Here is a 27925-nt window from a genome sequence, read left to right as displayed (position 1 = left end):
TTTCACTCCCTCAGTATTCCGCTATCCGAGCGCTCTTTCCATGAGATGCCATGCTGCTTTCGCTTGCACAACCTTCCCGCAACTCGGCACCTACAACGTCACAGCACAGGAGGCACTAGGGACATTTTTTTTCACCTGCACTGGGCTACACTGGTGCAGGCACTACGTCAGGCGTTCGGTTTTTACTAAACTATAGCCTCTGCTCTGGTCTGCACCACACTGCACCAGTTCCGGTAAAAAAAATAACGCAACTTTCTCTCACACACGCACACTCACACACGACCTGCATCACTTGTCAAATTTAAAGGCGCCATGGAGACAAAATACAGGTTTGGTTCATTTGATTGAAAGACTGCTTTGTCACAATGACGACAACAACAATTTTATCGCTAAGTTCAAACGAATAATTGAGATATTAAAACAAAATATAACAAATCAAGAAGCAGCGACTACCGTCCACTTTCCGCCAATTTCTCGATGTCGTCACGGAATCCCGCTTGTGCGCTTGCCCATATTACGTCACTCCTGAACATACTATGTCACTGTGGCGCGAAATTTGAAAGTTTTTTCAATATTTCTTACATTTCTCTCTGTTCGAAAATTTCTTTTGTGGCTGGAATGGGAAGGTTGATTCTTTGAAATGAAACAAACCCATATTTCGTCTTCATGGCCACTTTAAGGGGGGACATGGCTATTAAAACAATTTCCTTTAATTTTTAAGCAAACAAACTCTGTGAAACTTGCCAGTCTTGCTGACTTCTTCCCACTGATTTCAAATCCGCCATTATTTTTGCAGTTGGTGGAGAATGCAATAAGATAATGGTTTTTTTATGCACTCCTTGGAACTAATCTTATAACTCATTAAACTTTGGTGTTTGAAATGGGAACTCAAAATGGTTCCTTGCCACTGGTGCCACCAAAGTTCAAAGAGCTGTAAAATTAGTTCCAAGCGGTGCACCAAAAAACTGCTTTGAATACTGCATTCACCAGGGTTCATAGTATTGGAAAATATAAAGATTACAGCTTTATGACTAACACTGTTCTGTCTACTGTTTTCCCCAAAATGACTAATTATCACTAATTATCTTGAAAACCAATTGACTAAAAAAATAGTCGCATATTTGAAATCAGTGGGAGAAAAGCAGCAAAACTGGCAAGCTTCACAGAGTTTACTTAAAAATGAAAGGGGGCTATTCTAAGAGGAGTGTCCCCCCTAAAGTGCCTACATTGTACTCGGGGAACGAGAGAGTTTTTCAATATACACCAGTTGTGAAACTCCATTTCAGAATCCCGGCAGCGGGAGCTCCCCTGCTTCTTGAGAGCCGAGAGGCAAGTGTATTAGTGTATTGTCGCTGCACCTAGGAAAGAGGGGCGGGGGGGTGAGCAGAAACTGGACTTTGGGAAACACCGACTAAAGGAGCCATGAAAACAAAATACAAGTTTGTGTTATTCGAAAGATTTCGTGTTTTATACCCCTGTCACACGGGCACTTTCAATTGCGATTAAAGTGAATCGCGATCGAGTTTTCAAGCACGCTCGATGCACTGCCGCTGCTACACGGCACGTTTAAATCGCGATCAAGAAGTTGCACCGGTTGCACTTGTGTACGCCAGATGGCGCTAACAATGTACTTGCGGCCGGCAACTGGTAACTTCGCACAGCCGTAGGTATACATAACTATGTAAATGTTACCGAACGCTTATTTGGGTCAAGTTATTTGACACAATTTGAGGCGTTAGTTGAAGTTGTCACCTTCTGTGCTATTACTGAGCGGGGACGAGAGTATCACCGCTTTCGTTCAATCGCACTTGAGAAACCAGGATTGAGTTGGAGCGGGATCAAGCTCGATCGCAATTGAAACTGCCGTGCAGCAGCGCCCAATCCAGATCGAGCTCCATCCGGATTGACTCAATCGCGATTGAAAGTGCCCGTGTGACAGGGGTATTATAGTGCCCCCCCGCGCTTGTCCGAATGCAACCGATACATTATTCACTGAAAAATTATTATTTAAGTTAAAATTTTGATTTTCCCACTAAACGGTGCATTTTCGTGGTCGGCAATGACATAACAGGAAGCCTTGTTTGCCGTTAGTGAACCTAGACGGCGCCACCATACCATGGCAAGCCGTTTTCTGCCTTTGGTTTGTTTGTTCAGGGAGAAAATAATCGTTTCGTGAAACAGTGCTTGCTCGACAAATATGGTCACGTAAGACACCATTGCTTGCGTCAATTGGCCAGTGTCGTCTGAGACAACCTCAAAGCCCCGCAGTCCTGTGCAACTAAACCAAGCATAGTGCACGCAGTACCAACAGCAGTACGCATTGGTACTTCATACTGTGCTTTCGTAACTTCCACTGTTTTTCCCACCAATCTTATGGTTTAAAAAAGAATGCGCTCTAAATTTAAGCGCAAATACCTCTTTCAGCAAGCCTGCAATCTCTGCCTTATTTGCATTTGCTTTTGCCGCCCTCCGCCAATCGCAGAGCTGGCTGGTATGACATCATAGATTCTGTTGCGGGAAATGAGCTAGTGGGTCGCATGGCTATTCCCTTTTTTCCTAATTATGTAGCTTATTTGAGCGAAGTTTACGTTAAATGTGGTGTCAGCATGATTCTAACGAGGCAATCTTTCGAATGAACCAAACTTGTGTTTTCTCTTCATGGCTCCTTTAATACCACGGCCTAATAAACTAAAGCTTGCTCTTCAAACTGGAAAACACTAAATTAGGTAATGTTTCCTCATGCTTCCACGGTTTTTCTTTTATGACTTACAGCAGCAACCGCGTGCGCTTGAGCATTACTTGAGTGTTCTGCCGACAGATGGCAGCATAGTCAGCTATGCCCCGTTTCTGTCCCTGCTTGCCCACAGCGCAGGGAGTTAACTGTGAACCACTTTTCGATACATGGGGCCAATGGGGACAGCGACTAGAAAAGACACAACACAAGAGCGCTCTTTAGTTGTGTCTTTTCCAGTCCCTGTCTTTTTTTTTTGCGCAGAACTGTACATAGTGCAATAGGGCGAGTCCATGCCAAAGGAGGCCCGGCAATTTTTCAATCTTCCGGATATGCTTTGAAAATTTATTTTAGCAGTTTTGAGTCGAGAAGTGGCACTCAGTAAAATATTTCTGGTGAAATAATTTCTTTCGGCCTTACAGTGGCCTTCGAAGATCTGCAAAAGACGTAAAAAGTAATGCCTTTTAAAAATGTTTGCAAAGGAGGCATTACAAGTTGCGATCGCGTGTAATCGCTCCTTGGCAAAGAAAGTTTTAAAACGCATCACCTTTTATGTCTTTGCACAACTTCCAAGGCCACTGTAGGCCAAAAAAAATGTTTCGCCAAAAGCATTTTACCGAGTTTCACTTTGAATATTGCATTCACCAGGGTTCATAGTATTGGAAAATATAAAGATTACACCTTTATGGCTAACGCTGTTCTGTCTACTGTTCCCCCCAAAATGACCAATTATCTCTAATTACCTTGGGAACTAACTCAACTCAAAATTGCTAAAATAAATTTTGGAAGCACATCCGGAAGATTAAAATTTGCCAAGTCTCCTTTGGCATGGAGTCACCCAATACTAACAGGCCTTACTAAATCATCTGCCAGTGGGCAGTTTCACAGCGGCTGCATATTGAGTAACTCTGGGTGAACGGCGCATCCCAGCCGCGTTCAGCTTCAGATGGTGCCACAGAGATGTCCGGTCCGTGTCAAACGTCGTCGTCGTCGAAGGGCTGCAGCTCCAGCTCCAAAAAGTCCGCCAGCGGCGCCGGCAGCAGCGGCCGCTGTTCCCGTCGCGGGTGTGCGCGCTTCCGGTGCCTGTCGAGGTGGTGCTTGTGCACGAAGCAGCGGTCACAGTGGGCGCACGCAAACGGCCGCTCGCCCGTGTGGCCGCGCAGATGCCGTAATATGTGCGCCCGCCGCTCGGTGCGGTAGGTGCACAGGTTGCACTGGTAGGTGCGCGTGTCAGCGGCAGCTCGCCGCTGCCGCTGATATCTCCTGCGAGCAGAGAACGGTCGGCGGCGGATCGAGGGGGGTGCAGTCGCTTTCTGGAACAGCCACCGATAATGCGTCCTATCTGACATCACTTCCCAATCTTCCGCCTAAAAGCCTGTTTAGAGTGATCAAGCTCCGACTGGGAGCAGGGGGGGGGGGGTGATATCATTTTCTGATACAGCCACTGATAATGCGTGCAATCTACCACCACCTCCAAATCGTCCGCCTAAAATCCTGTGTGGAATGATCGAGCCCCGACAGAATTTTGATTTTAAGCCTGCAGTGCAGAGACCCAGGTGTAGGCTTTTTTAGAGAGGGCTGCTATCGGCTACTGGTCACTAAGCGCTTCTGAATGCCTCGCCAACTGCCGGAAAGAGGCAATGAGACCTGAATAAGTAGGGTGAAAACAAAACCGCCGGAAGTGATGGGACATTACAAAACAACGATGAAGTTGAATTATGAATCTCCTAGGATTATTTCATCAACTTGGTGTCCAGGACACATTCTGTTTCGTTCCTCGATTTGCACACAGTGACACCCCTGCATTTCGCTTTTTCTTTTTTTGCACAAAAAGTGCATTCAAGTCCCCGCCGATTTTGTGACAGCAAATGTGATGGCACAGCCTCAAGTCTACTAGGCAGTATGTACTGAACTGCAGGCATGTTTAACCTATGTAGCTGCACGTGAACAAGAAAAGACACTAATAATAAAGTGGGCGGAAACTAACAATTTTTCGTAAGGTGGCCACAAAGGGTGAGTGCAGTTACCAAGCCAGTTGTACAGCTGAACTGAGCATCTCTACTTTCACTAAATAGTGAAGCATAAAGAACTGTGCAGGTTGGATTATACAATGCAGGTATAAACAGAGAGTACAAAATTTGTTTCATTCTCTCTTCAATGGTGTAGCATCCAAAATTTTATATTTGAAAAGCCAGTTGTAACTACAAATCCTCCTCAAAAAGACATCACAAACGAGCAAACTTCAGTAATGACTTCCAATGGAGAACAAACATGCCGCAATATAGTGAACCATTTTCTCGTTACAAAATCAATACGTGGTTAAGTAGAAGCCAGGAACTTGCGGAACATTTTCTTCCCAAATTTCCAAAGCTTGAAAAACAAAAGAGGAAAAACCACAATCAGAGCAGCAGCATTATTCAATCAGTCATCACTTGTAACACGACACTCTGTGTAACAATCTAACGCTTCAAAGAAGGTGGGCTGGTGTCAATATAACACAGACATTTTTTTAAAAAAGCGCACCAGGCTACAACAAGTTTTTACACCAAGTGTGGGCTCTTGCTTCCAGCGTACACCTTATTAGGTTTGTTTGTATCCCCTTCAACGTTACACTTGTTAATTCCTCAGAAGGCCATGAAAAATGAAATTCTGGAGAATCCTAAATGATAAAAGAAACCACTGGGACAAGGCAAAAAAAAAGAGCCTCGTAGAAATCTCGTACAGAAGGCCACTGTTTTCATTCTTGAAGTCCTAGCTGGAACAGAAAAAAACAACGCAGTAAGTCCGCTTTTAAATACACTCAAAGCAGCACACATGCATCAAACCACTTCTAGCAGACATGTCAGAGCACACTGCAAGTCATTTGAAATTGTACAAAAAAATTACGAAGTGACAAAAAAAAGGCGCACGGCGTATTTTTAGAGTCAATGGCAACTTCACATTATTTCTTGTGAATGCAGCCCGAGTGACGGAGACTGACATATGTTCGTCGACCAATCATTATGTGCTCAGAGGAGCGAGCTATCTGTCCCAATGATTCACCACTAGTGAATAAAATAACAGTTTACTGCATGCATTAATGGAAGATTTTTTCGCTCTTTCATGGACACATGGGAAGACTAACGTTAATAGTGGTAAGCATACCAAATAACTCCCCTAAGTTAGGTGTAAACACTATCAGCAAATTCTTCCTAGAAAAACCATCAGGAAGGAAACCAATAACAGTTTTTCATTATGGGGGGCACACTATGATATAGGGGAAAGGCACATTGCGGCATGACATACTCACACACAAAGGAAAAAAAATTGGAAGTACTATAACCTACTAGCGTATTTCGTGTCTCGGGCTTTCCCGCAAAGCTGCGGTGTTCCGCGGAAAAGCGGACTTGCAGGCACCGCACAACGTTCCTGCACAGACCTTTGCCGAGAAGTGCTGCCTCAAACAGAGTCAGTGATTGCCACCACAAACACAGCGACCTCGAAAGGGATGACAATTTCTCTCTCGAAAGCCGAGCCATATTTTTGGTAGGTGTTTACGGCTGCATCGTGTTTGCGTCCATTTCTTCGCTTCCGGTTCTTCGTCTATTGGCGCAAATAACTTCGACAGACAAATTCGCGAGATTTTCTAGACACACTTTCCCCGAAATAAGAGTTCTAAGTGGCTGGCGCGCATCCGTACTGCTCGCGTACGCGCTAGGCGCACGTACTCGGCTCTTACTGTCGGGACCCGGGTCGAATTCCCAACGAACTCAAATCCGCTTTTTATCAGCCTTTTACAGCAGCGGCTATTTATTAACAGCGAAACTGTTTAGCAAGTCGTAATTTTTCGTATCTGCACTCAAAAATACCAAGACATTGCGGAGCGTGCCCACGTGAGCGCGAGCCTCGCGGCGACCGCCCAGCAGTTAATAAAAAAACTAGCGCTCGTGTGGGCGCGCCTCGCGGCGACCGCTTAGCGTCCCCCTGCGCACGTGTGTCAAGCCAAGCACACACACCTAAGAAAATTGGACAAGATTGGCCAAAAGTAAAAAAAAAAAACTCCAGCGTTTGCCATAACCATGGCAACACTTGCTCGGTACGAGATCGACGAGACCATATTGTACGCCCCTCGAAGGTGGTGTCCAATGATTATCACTTCCAAAAAAATGAAAGAAGCTCACACTTATAGCGACAATTATGGAGTAAAGGTCGCTGCGGCAACGAAGAAGAAGCAAATCGACTGCCATAGTCGACTTGAACCTTTGTTATGGTTGTGAAGGTTGCGTGTACAGCTTTCACTACCTTCACGTCTTGCCCATTAGTATGAGCTGAATTTTTTTTCTGAACCGGCCCAACAATGCTGGTCTTACGAACAGTGGGTCAAACTTCAGGTTTTTCGCCTTAAAAGAAGTGTTTCCGGCGCTTGCATTTTGTTTCCTACTAGTATTCATTACCCTAGCATTTACTTCTAGAACATTAGGTTTCGAGCCTTCAATTTTTTTGTGTGTGTCTACTTCAGGGAGTTCCGAAAGAATTTTTTTGAGCGTGCTGCTCCAACTTCAACTCAAATCAAATCAAATCAGTTCAAATCAAATCAAATCAAATCTCCACACACGCTTCACTTTCCAGTGCTTTCACTTGAAGATCCTTTCATTTTAAAGAAGACCACTGTACCAAGCACATAGCGATTGCATAGAGGGTGGTACTGGATTTAGATACAGCCACCGTGCCCTTTAGATGCAGCCATAAGATTCTTATCTTAGAGAGTAAAGGAACAGGATGACTGAGATGTCTTTAGCACATCTCATTTCACGTCATCAATTATTAAAAGGGCCACGCAGACACTTCTTTGTTAAAGTTCAATGAACTAGCCTCTGCTAACTCACTTAGCTTCATTACGGCAACGAAAGATTCTTTAGGTGAAAAAACGCTAGAAATATTGAGAAACTTCAAATTTTGTGCTGCAGTCACGTAATTTGGTGCGACAATAAAAAAAACAGTTATCTGTCAGTTAACTGTATGTTAGCATTCAGGTGGCACAATATAAAAGAACTAGAGGCCCCATGTTTTTCGGTGGTGGCCACCAGTCGCACAAACAAGATTCCACGACGTCAGAGAGAAGTTGCAAAGAAGCGGCTCAGGAGTCGCACTTCTAATTTCGTTTCTCCAATATCTCCATTATTTGTTTGCTGTTTGCGATAACAATGTTATGATTGCTATCAGGACAAGGTGATCTTTTTAACGAAGAAAGCTTTTATTTTGTCCTCATCGCCCATTTGGTAACCGCTGCCTTCATTTTTATGTTTGCATTGCTTCCACGGTTCCCAACTTCGTAAAAAAAATTATAGTGGAAAGAACTTTTAAACGTCGCACGCACAATGTAGCTGAAAAATATTGTATACTGAAACAGGTCTGCACATTTCTTCTGATTACTATCACATCCTGCTATGTCAGCAGTTTATAATTAACAAACAAGCTAATGATTTTTTTTAAGGACTCAATTCGAGACTGAATGAAAGCATGCTCATATTAAAAAAAAACCACAAGGAGTACTACAGGCAAGTAAGACACAGTTGACAAGCAAAGCTGGTAAAATAAGTCGGTGGCATAACATTTCTGCTCCAACTTGCATGTCTACATTGAATTACAGACACAAAAGATTCTGACATAACACTCACAGCACACGTGGAGATGATTAATGTTCTGCAGCGCTGCCGTCCAGGTGGTAAAAGGAGCCATGAAGACAAAATACAAGTTGGGTTTATTAGAAAGACGGCTTAGTCCCGATAACAATGATACCAATATCATCACAATCTTCGAACAAATAACGAAGATATTAAAGAAAACGTGTGAAGCAGTTGCGACCCCCTAGCCAATTTCCCGCAACTTTTCTATGATATCACGGAACCTTGTTTGCGCGATTGGTGGCCGCCTAACTGAGCTGTCGCGATGACACATGACTGGACGTCTGTAATGGGGCCTCTAATTCCGTTTGACCGCATCACTTGAATGCTAACGTGCAGTTAACGCACTGAAAATTATATTTCATTGTTGGCCGCATGACGTCATTCTTGCTCATAACATGTCACTGTGGTGCAAAATTTGAAAGCTTTTAAATACGTCTGTTTTTTTTTAGTTAAAAAAACATCTTTTGTGGCCCTAATGGAGCTGAGTGAAATACTGAATCCTAGTTCTTTCAAATTAAACGAAGTTGTATTTTCTCTTCATGGCTCCTTTCTAGAATCTCCTCCAGTTGCTCCCTAATGACTGACACACAGCATTGAGCCTTTTTCTAACTTTCCTTGTTGGCACTGTCTTCTACCCACCGTCTCACTTATGGAAATTCTACGGCAAAGTCTGAATCCACACTTTCCATCTTCATCTTGAAGCTATCTTCGTTCTGTAATGGGCTTTGCACTTCAAGTTAGTTCGACACCTTTCTCGACAGCAGTAGCGTTTGTGGCATTATATTGTCCAAAGCACTCTCTGAATATTCACGTATCTCATTGTACGGTACACATTTTGGACAGACCAACACAGAGCTTTTGACCAAACACGGTCAAAAAATAAAAGAGGAAACCAACAATCGTTTGAACAATCTTCAGCCGAAGCTAGTTCTCGTCAAGCATTGAAAAAAAACCACAACAGTCTATCTCCAAGGTTGGAAAATGCACGGCATTCTCTTGTAACTATTATTGAAGGCACAAGTGTGTTAGAACTAAACTAAGCCAACACAAGAACGCGCTGATTCCTGCTCAGCTAAAACAAAAATTTCTCAAATTTTAAAGATCAACGCGCCGAAGATACACCAGGCTATGACGCATGTTGTAGTGGAGGGCTCTGGATTAATTTTAACCAGCTGGGTATCTTTAAGATGCGGTTAAATCTCAATGCACAGGCGTTTTCACTTTTCGCCTCCATCAGAGAAGCAGCTACGGCAGCGATGATCAAAGCCGCATCCTTGGGCCCAGTAGCACAACGCCTTAGCCACTGAACCGCCGCGGCGGATGTCAACTGACATGGCTCTGTAGTTGTTTACCATGCGTAAATTTCTACTATCAATTCCGTTTAAAACTACTTCAACTTGAGCATCGTTTGCATGCGTGCACCCTTTCAACGTTTACCAAAATTTAAAAGGAGAATAAAAACATACAACTCTGCTTCATTTGAAAGGCTGACACATCACATAGTGGTGTAAACTTCAGACAATTAAGCCGGATTATACACAACCACCCCGCCTGAGCGACTGGCCGCCGTTGTCGACAAAGGATGCTGTCAATAATCAAGACTGCCCAATAGTTGTGGTCTTCTATTTATTTTTTTTCACACAATTTCAAGGCGTGATTGAGTTTGCACACTGATAGTTCTTTCTACAGGCACCAAAGCTGATGTCTAATAACAAATATGAAAGTTTACCAATGCAGTGATTTCTTTTATGAGCAAAAAAGTTTTATACAAGGCCACGGTTGAGTGGGTTACCAAAGGGAGTCATCTACTACTTGTTTCACGTAGAAAACGGGCATACGGTGTCCTGATGGTCGCTACACAACTCTACCCACAGCAATGGCTCTTCAGCAAAGGCCCACAGCTAAACGCAAAGTTGTAGGTTCGATTTCTTGCCGTAGTTCTGACACAGCTGAAACACGAGTACACCCACATATTCTCTATTTTTTTTCCCTTTTCTCCTTTCTCATTCTCCTTTCTTATTTACACAGTCGGGCCTGCGAGGCAGAGCCGACAAAAACGAATCTTCCACGGAGCTGCCGTGTGCAAGGCTACATCCCCTCTTACAAGAGACTGCCGCATATCAACAGTCTTGAAAAGTTTAGAGGTTAAAAACAAGCCACACGCCCCCCCCCGCTCCCGCTTTGAAGCACCAGACCGTCACTTTCGGGCAAGCGGGATTGAAAATCTGAACACCACACGTTACCAAGGAGGAATTTTCTCCGGGAACACCGCTCGATGCCCGCGCAATGCCTGTCATCACCGAAGCGCTGTTTCCAACTTCTAAGCACAGGAGACAGGCGGAAACACACCCGCCACCCACATAAACGTCGCCTCTCACTTGTAGACACACCGACACAGCTGTCCGCACTTGGCGCACCTGGTTTGATGCCAACCGAACCTGGCAGTGCCACGCCAAACTATGAAGAGGGTAAACCGCACCGAGACGTTCAAGGGTGGTTAGTGAAAAGTGCGAGTACGTTGCGACGAAAACCGCCGGAAACGGCGCAAACGGAGCGCACGCAGGGCTGCAACACGACCGCCACAGAGCGCGGACGTGGAGGCGGCCATTTTGCTGCTCGCGATGACGCTGGGAGTTGGTAACGACGTAACGAGGCGACAAGTGGCCTCTTTTATTTGGTTTTCTGTCACGGGCGGTCCTTGGGCAGCTCCGGGGCATTCCGAAACTGCTCTCATAATAAGAAACGGAGAGTAGAACAGAGCGAAAGAGTAAAATCCCCCGCCGCGGACGTTTTGAAAGACGTAATTAAAATCGGGTGAAACCAATCCCAAAATCCCCGGCCGGGGCGGACGTTTTGAAAGACGCATTGCTTTAGGAATTTTATAGCTCGGGTGTGTTCTATTCTGGGTTGGCCGTTTGCTATTGTCGGTTTGCTATGCCTAGGGACCGTATGCCCTCACTCTTTATTGAGAGCCAACGGCTATAAGGTGAAGGGGGAGCTCTTTGTCTATGTGGGTGAGCCAGCTGCGTTTCTTGTGCACCAGTTGCCGGGATCATATTGTCCCAAGCACTCCAGGACAACGCTTGCTCTCTTCATTAATCGATAAATAGGGTGATTCCGTCCCTTGACATGGGTAATCCACTAATGCTAAACTTCCGGAACATCTCTTTCCCGAAAACACAAAACTATTACCCGGCCGACTCAATGGTCTACTCCAAGCATAGAGTTATCATTTGACCTCAATTCAGCAAGGTGCTATAATATATAAGATGCATGCTTCTGAACGTGATGAAAAATACGGAATAGGTTCCCCAGTCTGTGCTGAATTCTAGGTATTGTCTCGGCACTACGAAAGTTGGACAAATCGATATCGCCTCCAATAATAACTTCACATATCCTCTTCGTATGCGCAGCCCTTCCATCCCCTGAAGACTCTCCTCTCCTATACGGACGTTACGATCACTTCTGCCACCCCGTATTAATGAAGTTCATCTTCTTTGAGTTTCGCTACATGCAGGGACACTGTGAACGATGCAGGAGACTCACTAGTAACGATATCAGCTTTGGCGCCACTTATAAACGCCGTTCCTTTATGATTACTGCAAGATATCGTAGATTGATGAAGTTTCAAGGGCATCAAGCATCAATTGATTGCCTTTGAAGGATTTCTGCCATCTAAACTTCTCGTAAAAACCTGCCTGATGCCCTTTACGATAACGTATAGAGGGTTATTACGGGCCTTCGTTGTCGTGTACCCGTTATACCCGTTATAACTTATACACAGGTTTAATCTAGTGTAAACATCGCTGTGCAGTTATACTGCAATGAAGACGAATCTTCCTACACTCTATTTTTACGTGTCGACGATTTTTAAGCCTCAGGCGCGTCACCTCCTTTAGCTGCAATTTCGTAGTCTGGGGATAGCCTTATCAATGCCGGGTCTTTTATATCTTGAGAGTTCAGCCGCGGGTTTCTGCCGCCGGAATGTTTGCTGTGCTCTCCGCTGCTGCATTAAAATTTTTATGGATTTACAAAACATTTTAATTCCTTCAGTTTCTTCGAAAGTATACATATCTGCAGCTTTTTCTTTTATTGTATTTTATCATTAATGTGTTCTTTTATCGCATCCTCTCGCAGGGCATAAAAAGAACCTTCAAATCCCTCTAAAATATTTTCCCGGAGTATCGTGATTAGGTAAGAATTAGGTAAGCAGCAGCTAGTGCCGCCGTCGGCTCAGATGTTATGACAGGGTTGTTGAATGCCGCTCGTCTCTTCTTCAGTTCCCAAGAGAAGCCCGCCCACATAAATTCGAGCAAAAAGTGCTGGCTGTCACCTTGAAGGAGAAAAGGCAGGCTTCAATCACTTTATTTTTTCAAGCATAGATTTGTTCACATTTCCTACTGCTTCCCAATTGCTGCATATTGTTCGTACTCTTCTTTCGTGACGTAGAACTTCCATTAATTCGAACAGAGATGACATCCTCTTGCGGTTAGAATTAACGAGCTTCTTCTGTATATCTAAAAAGACAGCATTGCAAGGTAAGCAAAAAGGCTACGATGTCAGTGCGCAATTTTACAAATACACAGACCGTCAAGTTTACGGTATGAAAGGCTGCGCTCTTGTGTACTGCACAGTCACGCAGTGTACCTTTCTTTTTACGGTAGTGTTTGATTATACAAACGTATTTCTTGATAACAAATTTCAATTCGATGCAGCGCCTGTCCTCGTCACTCACGGTCTCCGTCTGGTTTTTGCTGTGTTGAATGGTGGTTCAACATGGAGCACTAACCAACTCGTACCCATACATTGTCAAGTGGTAAGTGGTGTTTCAAGAATTAGAAAAGTGTCCGATTCTTTGATGGCGTATCTCGGTTGAGATACGCGCCGTACGGGATGAGTGACTGGTGTAATTCGCCCTATAGCTGTCGGATTATCATTCATCCGTGCGTTCTTTGGTTTGTTGAATTCCAGGATGCAGATGATCGTGACCAGCTTGTTTTGGATGCATAGTTGATGGTCAGTGTTAGTACACTTATTTTTGTGATTCCGGAAAGCGGTTTGGGATATCAGAAAATTTATTACACGGGCTTTAGCAGTCCAGCGAGGGTTCGAAAATGAGACGGCAGTGTCTAGACGATTATGTGAACTTGTCCGTCGTTCTCAGCGGTGATATTGTGTCCACCAAAGCGGCTTCTTTAAAGGCCGTGTCTTAAGGCCAACTGCACTCAAATTTCACCTCGACCAAATTTATTTTGATTGCGTAGTAAGTGCCCCCAAATCAGCTAGGACACAAGCGGCATCCCCGTGAAACGCCTCGTTAATCAGTCAGAAGCGTTAAAAAAAGCTCCGCCGCAGACCACGGTGCACCTGCCGGGGGATCGCGTAAACAGCCATGACGCGCCTGTGACGTTCCAGCAGACGGGGCTTATTCCTCTGGCCAGCCACGCAGCTGGAGAACCGGTCGAGCCCTGCTACGCACGCTTCACCCATGTGCTGCGCCGTGCACGCGTAGAGCTTGGGCGCAGACTTTCTCCCGAGCTGGTGACCGTCCGGCCGCGGACTGGACGGCTGCAACGTCACTGCAATGGCCGCGCTCTCCTCGGTTTCGGTTTCAAAATTGCTGATTTTTGCTGGCCGCTTGCGGCGTCCACGCCCGTATTTAGGCTGTTGTATTTTGCATGTTGCTTTATTTTTAGCAAACTATACAAAAATAGGGTTTTCAAGAGGTAGAAATTTTGAGTGCAGTTGGCCTTTAAAGGGACCCAGAAAAGCTTTGTGAAGGTGGCAATCAAATGCATTCAGGTGGTAGAACACATAACGGGGGATTTTTGAGCCAAGTGTGAGCGCCATACGTTGTACGGATAATTTGTAAACGATTTTTGAAGATCGCCTTTTTCAGCCGACGAGCGCGACGCAACAGCGAGCCAACCGCGGGTGACGGAAGGCCGACCGCGGGTGACGTATCCCCGGTCGCTGCTGACGCAACGGTGAGGCGCCCCCCGATTCGGCCGATGGTCAGCCGCCGGTGACGTCACTGCCATCGGCTTCCGGCTGCTTTTCCTTCTTCCTGCGCGATCCCGAGTAGGCCTAGAGTTCCGGATTTCTGCAGCGACGTTCTGATACGAGCGCTCCGCGTCCTCTGGGTCTGGATCAAGATGAGTTATCCGTGCCACGTCGTTGGCTGCAAAGCGAGTGACTGGAGTGGTGTCAAAATGAGGCACTCTCTGCCGAAGGATCCGCACTTGCGAGCTGTTTGGCTGGAGCGCATCGGCCTCTCCGAGTCGGCGGCGCCTAGAAGTGTTCGTGTTTGTGGCAGGCATTTCCCGCCCGAAGCGTACCACTACAACCTGGAGTTTGTGCAGAGGAGCGCCGTGGGCATGAAACATCTTCATTTGAAGAAGAATACCGTGCCGACTTTGTTACTTCCCAAAACACGGGTGAGTCTGTCAGATTAACCGGTGTTACAGTGGTTATGAACGGCCGCCCAATTTTTTACCAATATCGCGGGAGCGTCGACCGTTCCGTCGATCAGCGCCGTTAACGGCTGATACTGTTAATTGCTGGTTGGAGGGCAGTGTGATAAGCGAATAAAAAAATCAGGGGCGGCCGTCTGATCTTGCAACAGCTTAGCGGCTACTCTCGCCGGGTTTGTCGTATCGCTCCATCATACGGCGCTGATCGACCGAACGGTCGACGATCCCGTGATATCGGTAAAAAATTGGGCGGGTGTACTGCACCCTTTACATCGATACGACATCAAGTTCGGCCTCGCTCACTGCGTGGTCTGGACGGTGAACGTACATGTACAGCGCACAGCCTCGTATGTGCAGTAGCTTCAGTCCTACCGAACGCGGAAGAGACTTCCCGTGATATTGTAGAACAACCGCATTTTATGCTGAATTCGGGGAGCGGGGTGCGAAAGCTCGTTTATAAGACTTCGCCGAGTAACTGGTATATATCGTATCAGTTGTGTTCGCGGAAGACGTTTGTATGGCAAGGAAAGCAATCATACGAAATGTCTTTTTGAAACGGGAATGCTGTTTTCGCTCAGCTAGAAAAATGCAAAACCGGCAGCGGAACACAAGTCGCAAATTATGGGGGGGGGGGCAGGTACTGCAGATGGAGATTGCTCGATGTTGATCACTTGCAATTCGCACAATGCATCAGGCAAGCAAGGACTCTCAGAACACGTAGCTAACGGCATCATTAAATCTTCATATGCTGAATAACACAACGTCCAAAATACCAGTGAATGACTGCAAAGTTGCCTGACATTTTCCTAAAAGCTTCATATATGTAAACGGAGTAGAACTTCAACCCTGCAAACGCTACTCGCAGTTTTTTTTTTTTTTTTGAGAGGGTAGAGTTTATGAACACAGCCTCCAAGGAGACAGCCCAATGCTAGCTAAAATTACAGGCTAACTATTACTGCAGGCCTTACTTGAAGATGTACATGGGCAAAAACTATTTGACAGAGCACAATGGATTTCAACGACTGTACACAACAAAACGAAATTTTCCTTCATTAAGATGGAGCAATTTGTGACTGATGCCATGCAAAAAACAGGCGTGCAGCTGGTATCATTGCAGGCAGTTGCAATCTGAAAGTTCATGTCGTACGTCGATGAATACGTGCCACTAAGTGAGGGAGAATTTTACACTTGCTCCTAGACTTTCTCACAACCACCTCGGCATTTTTTTTTTCAAAACACAGTTGGCTCACCAGCAGAGTCAAAGGCCAGCTGATGTGACGACCCAGGCCTCTACCTCTCTGGTAAGAACAACATCTGATGCATGTAACTTGAGCGTGCTTTGAGAAGAACCTCCACAAAACCACTTGTGTGTTACTCAAAACGCAGATACTTCACCAGGAGAATCAAGGGCCAGCTGTTGTGATGACCCGTGCCTCTACCTCTCAGGTAAGAAGTATGCGGGCTTTGAACAGTTGCACATAGATGGTGAATGTAGTTAGGAAAAACCATTAATATCGATGTTGTGTTACCTCATTAAAATAGCACTTTTGTTTTATATTGCTACGCAGGCTCAGGTGCTGGTGATGCAAGTGCCTGGAGCAAGTGCGAGTGCCACTGCAATCGGCCCTGCCCAGGTAAAAGCAGCTCCTCTGATGCCGCTAACCTTACTGCCCTCAATGGTTTGTACCCCCGATCGTACCCTGCCCTTCATTTTTCCTTCAACTTACCCAAACTAGCATTTCATTTTCTTCGACTCCCAAGCTTCTGAAGTGTGTGCTGCTAAATGAAAGACAGTGTTCGGGGTGTGTACTAACTGCCCTCGCCTCGTCAATCAGAGGGGAGCTCACATATGCCCAATTTTTTTGTAGGGACCATTGCGGACATGCACATGCTTTGCTGAGAGGCGCAGTGTGGGCACCCAGACAACACGAGAGCGTCGATCCATCGGTAAGCTAAACAGCATAAGAAGCCTTATGGCAAAAAATGTCATATGGTGACGGAGAACTCCTAGTTTGCATTACACAACAATAACAGCACCCATTAGTGCCTGTAATGGAATCTAAGAAGTAGCAGCATGACATTCCAGAGATATTTCCTTGTGTGAACAAGCTTCTAGACACAAAGGAAGGAACAGCGCATATTTCGACGAAGGACAGACAGAAACACACCACAAGTGCTGACTATCAACCGATCGCTTTATTAAAAGTTGCGGATAATAAATTGTACACTTACTGGGAAAGATGCAACAAGCGCGTACGGAAGATAGAGGAGAAGGTTGCCTATGACTATCAGCCGATCGCTTTATTAAAAGTTGCGGATAATAAATTGTACACTTACTGGGAAAGATGCAACAAGCGCGTACAGAAGATATAGGAGAAGGTTGCCTAACCTGTCAAACCATTATGATATCACTGAATTTGACATAATGGTTTGACAGGTTAGGCAACCTTCTCTCTTTTCTGTACGTGCTTGTTGCATCTTTTTCAGTAAGTGTACTATTTATTATCTGCAACTTGTAATAAAGTGATCAGTTGATAGTCAGCACTTGTGGTGTGTGTTTCTGCCTGTCCTTCGTCGAAATGTGCGCTATTCCTTCTTTTTTGTCTGACCACCAAATAGCCCAACATGGCACCCTCTTCAAGACACAAAATATTCGCAACTGAATGCAAGTGTTTGTAATGAGTTTGGTGACGCAATCTAATTCACCCCGTGTGGTAATGCACAACTGCTGAATATCTATGGGGACATTTTGCAGCCACACAGGCCAACACCACCTTGCGGCTTCTTGTGTCGGCCAAGACACAAACTGATGCCCCTGTTGTGGAGGCAGTTCCTGGAGAAGCTGAGCCCGATTTTGAACCTGCCAGAACTTCACGAGTGGCTGCAGCAGTGGCTGTCACCCCTCTGCCGGCGAGCTTCAGGCCAGCCCGTTGTTCATCACCTCGATTAGTGGATGAGGCGACGCAAGGCACCAGAGGACAAGACATGTCGGGCGACACTACGTTGGCATCTGAAGGCGATGAGATGTGCCAAACAGATGACCCAACGTACGACCCGTCGGACTTCTCCTTGGATGCTGACTTCCCCTTGGGTGCCACCTTCAGCAGGTATTCAAGATTATGCTTTTATGGCTACTAACAGCGCCCAGAAATGAGGGACGAACAAAGAAGCAACATGCTGATTCACAACCAACACTATTGAACAATACAATTGAATTTATACTACGACAAACCAAACTGTGCATGGCAGGCGACTGCAAGCCAGGAGGAGCAGGACCTTGTTTCATCTCACTATTGAATTTTTAAAGACGATAGTCTTTCTTGGGCTACTTAAACCCAGAAATTTTGGTCTGTCTGTATGTCTGTCTGCCTGTCCGTGACTCGATTCAGCCACCCGGGCAAAGTAAAACAAGTCCTGCGCAATCGTCTTATATAGTCACACCTAAATCTACCCGTCTAAGTCCGGTGTAGTGTTCATACTTGTCAACATTGTTGAAGAATAACAAGACATTACGCAAATATAAGACAAGAAATTGATACAGAAATGATATTTGCAGCGTTTCTTTATAAAAAATCGCAGATGATTGATTTTTGCGAAATTAAATACTTCATCACCTGCAGAAAAAAAATTCACCCCACCGTCGCCTGCTGTCGCAAGCGCCACTATAGCTTCTTGCGCCATTTTAAGAAATCAATTAGCGACAGTTACGAAAGATCCCACTAGATAGGCTTCACGTTCTCGTTGTACCGCACGTGGATTGGGACAACGGGGTTCTATAAACGCTGAAGTAGGGCGTCTCGATTCACGTGCGTCTTTGCCGTACGGCAGCGTTGGCATAGAGGCACCTGGCCTGGTGCAGTTGAACGCGGTAAATTTAAAATGATTTAAGCAAACATTTGGTGTTTTTACCTCAGGAGGAGCGCGCCATAAGAGAAGTAACATGGCAGGTGAGTGGGAAAGCAAAGGGAAGCAAAAGTCGATAAAGACTATAGTTTTTTGTCGACATTTGCAATGAAAGGAGCAGATATGCGGCCAATTTTTTGTTTGCTCAGCACAGTCGATGGGCAGTTTAGGCACATTGTTCCCAGAATATGGAATGCCTCAACCACCTCATGCTTTGACCTGTCTCTGAGTGATAACAGCACTTTAGTTTTATTAAGATTAGGATTCATACCTGCCAGGTTTGCCAGGATGGCATTAGGGAGATCTTACTGAGGGGGGGGGGTAGTAGCTACAACAGAATGGGTAACTTTACACACATTTTTTTATTTGCTTAACACATAGCAGGAAATGAACTGTTTCTTCGTACAAACTACTAAGAAGCTAGACCACTCAAATGTTCGACGTGGCTGACACCGCCCTTTTCAGAAAGTCCTGGAAATAGTACTGCAAGTGCAATACAAAACAGCAGGAACTGAACTGTTTTGTTGTTTCGTCTAAGCTAAGAACAAGCTACACCACTAGAGACTTGCTAAATCTTCAGAACCACCATCCAGAATGGCCGTGCTCGTGTGTAAATGAAAGCGGCGGTGGCGGCGGCGCTGCGTTTCTATAAACAGTAAACTAACAATGGGTCGAACAGGTTCACCCTCTACACATGCCCGACTACGCTTTTTAAGCACTTCACTGATAACGATGCCAATTGGTGTCGCGTTGTATTGTCAGGTATACCTCCCTCACATTGAGGCCACACTGGGAAAAAGATTTGGCCAGACGGGTGCGTTTTCGGGAGATTTTTGTTTCGGTCGTACAATCGTACACAACCATGAAAATTCGGGAGTCTCCCGGGAAATTCGGGAAGCCTGGCAGGTATGAGGATTGCAGCAACAGTTCTAACAGTGCAGTGAGCAATGCTCCCGCATGCCTTTCCCTAGGCCACTCCTGTGCTGCATAATGCGCACATTCAAACAACGCCGTATCTCGCCCACATATTGACCGCTGCACATCAATAGCGCACTGTAAACCACACTTGTTCTGCACTGCACAAATCGTGCTTTGTGGCTTACCTTGCAGCCCTGACACCTGCTTTCTGCTTGCATCTTTCTTTTACACAGCCCAACAGACAACTTAGTTTAATGGGCGCTTTTAGTCTGTGCAAAATTCTAGGCACATAGGGGACCACAGCTAGGTTTTTTTCTTTCTGTAGTGGTTCTTGTGGTGGCTGCTTGCCTCACGTGGCAGCTCGATTTGTGTTCAAGGTGGTTCCATTCGGTGTGGTCTGCAATAAGTTTTTGTTGTGAGTCAGTGCTTGTCCTGATGCTTCTTCAACCCGCAACTATGCAGTGCTTTTAGTAGCCATGAACCAGTCCCAACTCACCGAGTTGTCCATTCTGATGCTGGTTTAGCTAGCATTGTGACTGTCGGCTGGTAGTAACAAAAAGGTGTTAACAAAAGGATGCTGCTTTTTTATGCATGCCGAAATGCACTTGGCGCAGAAATTGCTGCTTTGCCCCATTCTCAAAATTATGTCTTTTATGATCACTTTGCACCCTTAATTAAACAGCTGAAGGCTTTCTCCTGTTTGAGCACATTTTAGTTCCACAGTACCAGTTTCTGTGGTTCCAGAACAGCTAAGGCAATGCAAAGGAACAGAGAAGTAGCGTTTTGTGTATTTTAGCATTTGCGGCAAAAATGAGGGTAGTACGTGTGAGATTGAAAGGCACTAAAGTTGGTGTGCATTTGCACGCAGCAGCCACCAGCCCCAGGAGCTTCCTGTGCACGCGGAACGAAAATTTCTGGTTTTTGAAAGGTGCCTGGAGAAGCTTCTTGTACACTGCCGTGCCTGCTGCGAGAGCTGCCCATTCTGCCGAAAGTGCACACACAAGTTCACCGTCACTGGCACGCAGCTGGAGGTCGTGAGCCTGTGCTCTGTGGCCCACTTGACAACCTGGGAGAGCCAGCCAAGTGTGGGTGGCAACCCCGCCGGAAACCTCCTTCTGGCGTCGGGCATCTTCTTCGCGGGCTGCCTCGCAGCCCCAGTGCTCCGCTTGCTGGCGTCCATCAACATTCAGATTTTTACGGAGAGGACGTTCTACAACTACCAGCGAGCATACTTGGTGCCTGCCGTAAATGAGGTGGGGCACTATTGCACCTTGTCTATCTCGAGCTTTTGTGTCTGGCGACATAACTTTAAAGCAGTTTAGAGGCGAATCCCTTCGCTATGTGCGAGAAATACAAAATACACTAAAACCCCTTATTTCCAACTTTTGGTTAATTTAGACGAGGCATCTGGTCCCATCCAAATTGTGCATTATTCTATGGCTGAAAACGCATTTATTTGGACAGATTCAGGCACAATTCAATTAATCTGAGCTTTCTGCGGTTCAACTAATACGTATTCGCAGCAGAAATGAAAGGCGCACCTAAAAAAAGAATGGAACGGGATGCTATCAAGCTTGTGTACTTCTCGGAGGCACAAAAGAATGCATGGCAATGGTTAACAACCAAGTGAAAGGCAGAATGTCCATCACTGTAGCAATCAGCCTAGAGAGCAACCATGAATTTCTTTTTTTTTTCTTTTGTTTCGAACACTCTCGTGTCATTATTTACACCGTCATTTCCGCAAAGTAAACGACAGTCACTGTTATTTCAACAGAACAAAAGTTTGGTTGCATTAACAGCTTTTTTCAGTTGTTATGACAGTACTTGCGATAATTCGGACACTCAGTTAATTTGAACATTCTCGCCACTACCATGAATAATCCAAATTTACGGAGTTTTACTGCATCTGCATATCTTTTTCGGCCAGTTGCTCGATCCCTTGCTCATGACACGAACAGTGGGTGGCAGCATAGGCGTCTGCAGTATTTGGTCTTGTGGGGGCAAACCCATTGTATTGAGGGGTAAGAGGGAGAGGGCAGGGGGGCGGGGCATTGTGTTCTAGGGTGGCTTAGGGGGGGGTGGCAAGTGCCCCTTTTGCACCCCCCTGCCGATGCCCATGGGTGGCAGTAATTGTAGCTTCTGTCTGCATAAAAGCTAACTATTGGAGAACAGTATCAGTTCTGGTAGTTGCTGGCTCAGATGTGTGTGTGTGGTGCCCTTGAATGCAGGTTTTCCAAGAGCACGAGTCCAGGCTCATTGATGACCTGGCAGGGACTGAGGTGGAGCTGGCAGGTGACGGCCGCTTCGACTCTCCTGGCTTCAGTGCAACGTACATGACGTACAGTGTGCTGGCCACAGAGGTTGGCCGCATCATTCTCAGCGAGTAAATCCGGGTTGGCGAGGTAGGCCCTCCACATACGCACAGAAAAAGGTAACCTTAAACTCGGTTGCTTTTTTCCTGCAGTCAAGCGCTGTTACCTCCAGTGTCTCCATGGAAAAGGAGGGACTGAAGAGGTGCCTTGAGAAGCTTGATGCCAGTGGAGTGATGGTGCAGTCCCTGACCACAGGTAACTTGCACAGTCCCTCCTGTGTCACAGCAATGTGCAGTGGAAAATGGAAAAACATGGAAGACTAGTGCCAGTTTCATTATGACGTGCGCGACCTAAAAAAACTTGGTACATCACATCAGACCAATGTATCCTAGTGAAATGGAAAAAACGTAATGACATTATAAAGGGAGACAGATGCTGCATAAGTTTGCAACTTAGTTGGCTACAACAGCTAGGGTGCAGAATCAAGAGTGCTAGTGTGGTAAAAACATGCCTATGGTCAGTACAAGTTAAAAACAGCAGCAGCATATCTATGCCGAGTCACCAAGTGACGTGCAACAGCTAACCACTCCAGTTTGGTTCTTATAGAAGCGCACAAGCCACATTAGGTTAGCAGGTGTCTTTTAGTGGTTGTAGATGGCTCACACATTTATATAGCAACTTGTTTCATCTACAGCAGCATACTTGCACCACTTAGTCTGGGTATTTTGGGACTAAGTCTAAGCTTAAATGAAGCCTTACAAGGTTTTTTGTAGCTGCCTGCTAAGGGGCATTTATAACGTGTGTTGAATGGTGCATGTGTTCAGTCAGCATGGTGCAGCTGGTCATCATCATCATTCTGGGTACTAACGACAGAGGCAGCAGTGCAGATGAGTGGCCTGGAGGCAGGAGAAGGCAATCTGTTTGATGAAGTCGATGGTGTGTGTTGAAGGGATAAGTAGTGTACTCTTCACAAGGACTAAAGGCACATTCCACTTGCGACTTGGGCACGTCACGCAACGCGTGTCACAAGGTGAGGCGTTGATCACACTTGTGGCGAGTGATGATGCAACTGCATTTAGTGGAGCAGTTACCACACCTGCATGACTTCGTCAATGCTTTCGCCATTTGTACTCAAAAGAAAAAGATGTTACACTAGGGCAACAAGAGCAGGTTAAAATTACTCTAGAACACATTCTACTAACCTGGATCAGTTCCAAAAGCGTTGAATATCTGCTTGGTCATTCACTCGTCGTGTGCCTTCGCCAACAACCAAATGGCACCAAAACCAGTCCTATCTGACCGTTAACGATGGCTAACAAGTAGTGTGCTAAAAAACTGTACAAAGCTTAACTAACTTTACTGGCTCCGAGTGTAAAACAGTTCGTGTGGCTCACTTTTTTCTTCAGACCGTCACCCTAGCATCAGGCGGTACTGCAGGCTGGAGAGGCCCGGTATGAGGCACTATTTCGACATCTGGCACATCGCCAAGGGTAATTGTCCTGAACTTTATCAGCTAAGAGCAGCTGGAAATGTCGCAAGCATGGCCTGACGGAGCTCCTGTGTATCCATATCCCAGGCGTCAAGAAGAAGCTCCGTGCTGCCAGCAAAAGGCACGCGGTGCTGGAGTGCTGGATCCAGCCCATAGGCAACCATCTATACTGGGTGGCTGCAATGGGCCAAGGTGACAGCGAGCTGATCCTCAGCATGTGGAAAAGCATCCTGAACCATGTGTGTGATGTGCACACTGGCCACGACGGGCCCTTTGCTGAATGCCTGCACGAGCCCCTTGAGGACAGACAGTGGATCAAACCATGTAAGTTATCCAGCAAAAATTTGCCCCTTACGGGTTATGCTCGTGGCATGTTCTGCAGAAGCACAAGCGTGTGCACAAAATGGCTGTGTTGCCAAACTGTGCTTACATGCTCTTCCTCGGGCATTGGCTTGGCACTGTACCAGCTCTACTTTCTATCTTTCCTGTGTCTGCAGATGCCACAAAAAAAGGAAAATACACGAAGTGCTTACATGCCACCTCTTTAGTATTGTAAGGTCACGAGCTTAAAGGGACCCAGAAAAGCTTTGTGAAGATTACAACCAAATGCATTCAGGTGGTAGAACACATAACGGAGGATTTTTGAGCCAAGTGTGAGCCCCATACGTTGCACGGATAATTTTTAAACAATTTTTGAAGACAGCCCTTCTCAGCTGATGAGCGCGACGCCGCAGCGAGCCGATCGCTGCTGACGCAACGGCGAGCCGCCCTCCCTGATTTGCTATAGTGGTGCGGTAGCAAGAGAGTTAAAATGCATTTGTTCCTCTTTTTTTCTCTTTAAGTTCACTGGTTAGTACTTGTGTGTTTCATCCAGTAAGCAAGGCTGCTATGCGTCACTAGCCTTTCAAAATATTCAGCAAGTGGGAAAACAGTGCAGGAGATGGAAGAAAAGTGGCGCTCTTCAAAGGACCCAGAAAAGCCTTTTGTAATAGTTACAAAAGGCCTGTATTGTCGCGTAGCACCACATCGATCAATTTGATCGATACTTTGGGAGCGCCTTTTCATTGCGTTTCAGGCGTTGCTCGAACAAGTAAAGCTGTTCGGAGTTAGATCAGAAAATGGCCTTTCAAAATCAGTTTTGTTTTCATTTTTGAACCGAAACATGATTTTTGACACGCTTTTGAAACACCTGGGTGTGGAAAAGGGGCGTGGTCATCGCGCGTCACTGCTACCAACGAAGAATGCATGTCACTCGTAATTACTTTGCACCAGCATTTGTTTTTTGCTATGAGAGCGTGAATGGTGAGCCAGCTAACAATTTTCAATCGTCAGGTTCGCGCTCTGACTGTAATAATCCCAGAAGTCGGCTGAAAATGTCAAGCAGTGCCTGGTTGGAAAGCTACTTTATGAAATATTGTGCTCACTGTAAATGCAAAGTCAGTCATTGACAAGATGTTTTTACATTATGTGGGGGCAAATTGGTGCCTCTGATAATGTCAAACCGCCAGATTTATTCCAGGGAACCACCCGAAATTGCACATTTTGAATTGGAGGTTGGGCTTCACCGCAAGACACGAGCACCGTGCGTGCTAATATTTTTTTTATATATCTGACAAACTGTTCTGCGCAATGTTTTTGAAATGTTTCCCGACAAAAGTATATTCTAATTTTTTTTTACTATCGGTGGTTTGATTTACACAACTCTTTTTATCATTTTTTGTCGACAACTTGACAGAAATTTTGATTGATATTTTTTTTTTTCACAACTATGATATATAAAAATATTTTAAAAACTGGTGTTATTGGGAAGGCAGTTAAATATTCTGCAATTTGCGTTCCCGTAATTAGTGCCTAACCAATGTCTTTAGGAGGAAAAAATGTTTTCTTGGACTCCTAAAAATTGGTCAATAGTATATTCTAATTTTTTCTACTATCGGTGGTTTGATTTACACAACTCCTTTTTTATCATTTTTTTCGACAACTTGACAGAAATTTTGATTGATATTTTTTTTCACAACTATGATATATAAAAACATTTAAAAAACTGGTGTTATTGGGAAGGCAGTTAAATATTCTGCATCTTGCGTTCCTGCAATTAGTGCCTAACCAATGTTTTTAGGAGGAAAATTTTTTTTCTTGGACTCTTAAAAATTGGTCAATTTTCTGGCAGCAGCAAAAGAGTTAAACTGATTTGTGTTTGTTTGCATTGCATGTCTCTTTCTTCAATGTACCTTCCTTTTATGGAATGTCAAGTTATCTGCGGTTGCCTTGAGGAGGCACACCTCCCTGGATTGCAGCTCAGTGGCTATATTAGTGGGTCCACACTGTTGTAACTTGCAAGCAGTGAGTAGGGGGGTAGGCATCCCTACACCTGCAGCTGTCATGGAATGTATAAGGAGGGAGTTTGCAGCACACTGGCAATGTCACTACATGCTAAATGATGGCCAGTGCACGCAATGCTACTGTACGGGATTCCTAAGCCCTGTTTTGCTGTCTCCTCTCCAGCGTCCCGAGCTTTTGCTGCCCTCAAAGGCATCGTGGAGAGCCCTTCCCTGCTGCGTGACTTGACGCAGATAGCGCCCGCGGCCCAGACCTTCTCTCTGGAATCGTTCCACAGCGTGCTGATCCACTTTGCCCCAAAGTCGAATGCTTTCACTCAAGGGGTGATGAAAGCCAGGTGAGCTAACTATTGCAAAGTACACCGAGCCGAGCTAAGGGCTTTGCTAACTCTTTCTGCAGGACTCGGCTCGCTGTGCTCCACTTCAACGAGAACGCGTCACGGGAGCAGGCAGAGACACAGGATGGGATTAAAAGGTATAAAATCAAGTCATCCAAGTCGAGGAAGGGGCACTATACCACCTGCCCAGTCAAGGAGGACAGAAGCTACAGTAAGTGCCAGTAAAATGTTTTACTGAAGGAGCTTGCACTCCAAGTTGTTAAGAAATCACCACTGAGCCTCTAGACAGTCTGTTTTTTATTTGCTAGCCAACACTACCACCGAGGGACAGGCGGACAGTAGCACGTTCACTGTTATGACCACTTGTCTGTTATGACACATGAACAAAACTAACTAGCAATTGCGACAGCTTGTGGTTGCTTGTTCAGTAATGTTATCAGACTGCAACGTAACATTGATAAAAGGTGTCTCTGTGATGGAGGTAGGCTGTAGATAATTTCTCTGAAAGCTTGTTCAAAGCGTACAGCATTGCATGTGCACTTTACAGTACAGAATATTGCGCATGCGCTAATGAAGGTGAGACGGAGTAAGCCAGCGAGGAAAATGTTGAGTCAATCCAGGCAGGTTCGTTGCGAATAAACGCAGTTCAGTTTTACGGCTATTGTCATCCTTGCGTATTTCAGCTGCCTCACACTCAGGTTTTTTTTTCCTGGCCTTCAAAATTTCAGTGGTCAGTTTAGAATCAGGGCCAGCCTAGATTTGAGTAAATACAACAGTAAATATTACGATGCTGAATTCCTGAAAAATTGCCTGCCATGCACTGTTTGTTCACAGAATATGCGGCCGAGCTGATGATGAACGCGGTGCAACGGTGCGAGACCCAGTCGTACAGGACCAGCCGCGAGAGCACCAAGTCCCTTGCGTCTGAACAAGAGGCTGGGAACTGCACGAGGCCAGCATCAAAGGACGAAGCTAGGGAGCGCAAGGCGCAGCTAGTACAGAGCAGGCAATCTCGCTACCCCCACTCGTCCATGGCCTGAATGACCAAGAGGAAGCCAGCGTGAGCTCACCTCACTTGATTGATTGATTGTAGGGTTTAACACACCGACGCAACGCAGGCGATGAGGCGCGCCGTATTGGAGGGCTCCGGGTTATTTTTGACCACCTGGGGATCTTTAACGTGCGCCGAAATCTCGTACACGCGGGTGGTTTTGCTTTTTGCCTCCATCAGAAAAGCGGCCGCCACGGCCAGGAATCGAATTCGCGGCCTCGTGCTCAGCAGCGCAACGCCTTAGCCACTGAGCCACCGCGGCGGGTTAGCTCGCCTCACAGGTGCGTGGCTTGGGCCTCTACATCCAGCTTCAAGAAGACGGGCCTATCAAATGCCCCGGATGCCAATGAAGACCACTTGCTGTGGGATGACGACAAGGAGTCTGAAGCCAACGAGGCAACGACCAGCAATGTTGGCACTGACTCGGACTAGGACTCTTCCCGCTGTCTTTTCACCTTCCCCAGACCATGAGCCAAGGAAGTCGACTGCATTTTTTTCCCTTCTAAAAGGCCGTTTTCAAGGCCAACGACGTGATGCATTTGCGAGGAACGCACTGTGCACAGTCTCCCACCCCGGTATGCTCTCAAACTCCCAGCGCAAAAACTGCGAATAAAATAAACCTATCCTCTGACTTTGAGGAGAAGCTAGTCGCATTCCAGCAATAGGAACGGAAGTACCAGTGCACACTGCTGTTGGTACTGGGCG

The 27925-nt window shown here is 45.8% G+C and overlaps 1 protein-coding gene across 1 annotated transcript; it reads left to right on the top strand.

Moving 5' to 3' along the window:
* Positions 1-14287: 14287 nt before the first annotated feature.
* On the top strand, positions 14288-27550 carry LOC144159788 (uncharacterized). The gene is made up of 13 exons (XM_077691474.1): positions 14288-14834; positions 16112-16171; positions 16257-16316; positions 16439-16504; positions 16739-16817; positions 17626-17977; positions 20560-21007; positions 21920-22051; positions 22156-22258; positions 23517-24017; positions 25998-26169; positions 26232-26380; positions 27004-27550. Exons 1-13 carry the CDS (start codon positions 14553-14555, stop codon positions 27207-27209), a joined length of 2610 nt encoding a protein of 869 aa, XP_077547600.1. The 5' UTR covers positions 14288-14552; the 3' UTR covers positions 27210-27550.
* The last annotated feature ends 375 nt before the right edge of the window (positions 27551-27925 follow it).

The sequence above is a fragment of the Haemaphysalis longicornis genome, unplaced genomic scaffold (genome assembly GCF_048455015.1).
Source record: "Haemaphysalis longicornis isolate Haplotype H1 unplaced genomic scaffold, Haemaphysalis longicornis Haplotype H1 scaffold_10, whole genome shotgun sequence".
Lineage (NCBI taxonomy): Eukaryota > Metazoa > Arthropoda > Arachnida > Ixodida > Ixodidae > Haemaphysalis > Haemaphysalis longicornis.
The sequence above is the reverse complement of the archived record's forward strand: the minus strand, read 5'-3'. Positions and strand labels throughout refer to the sequence as shown.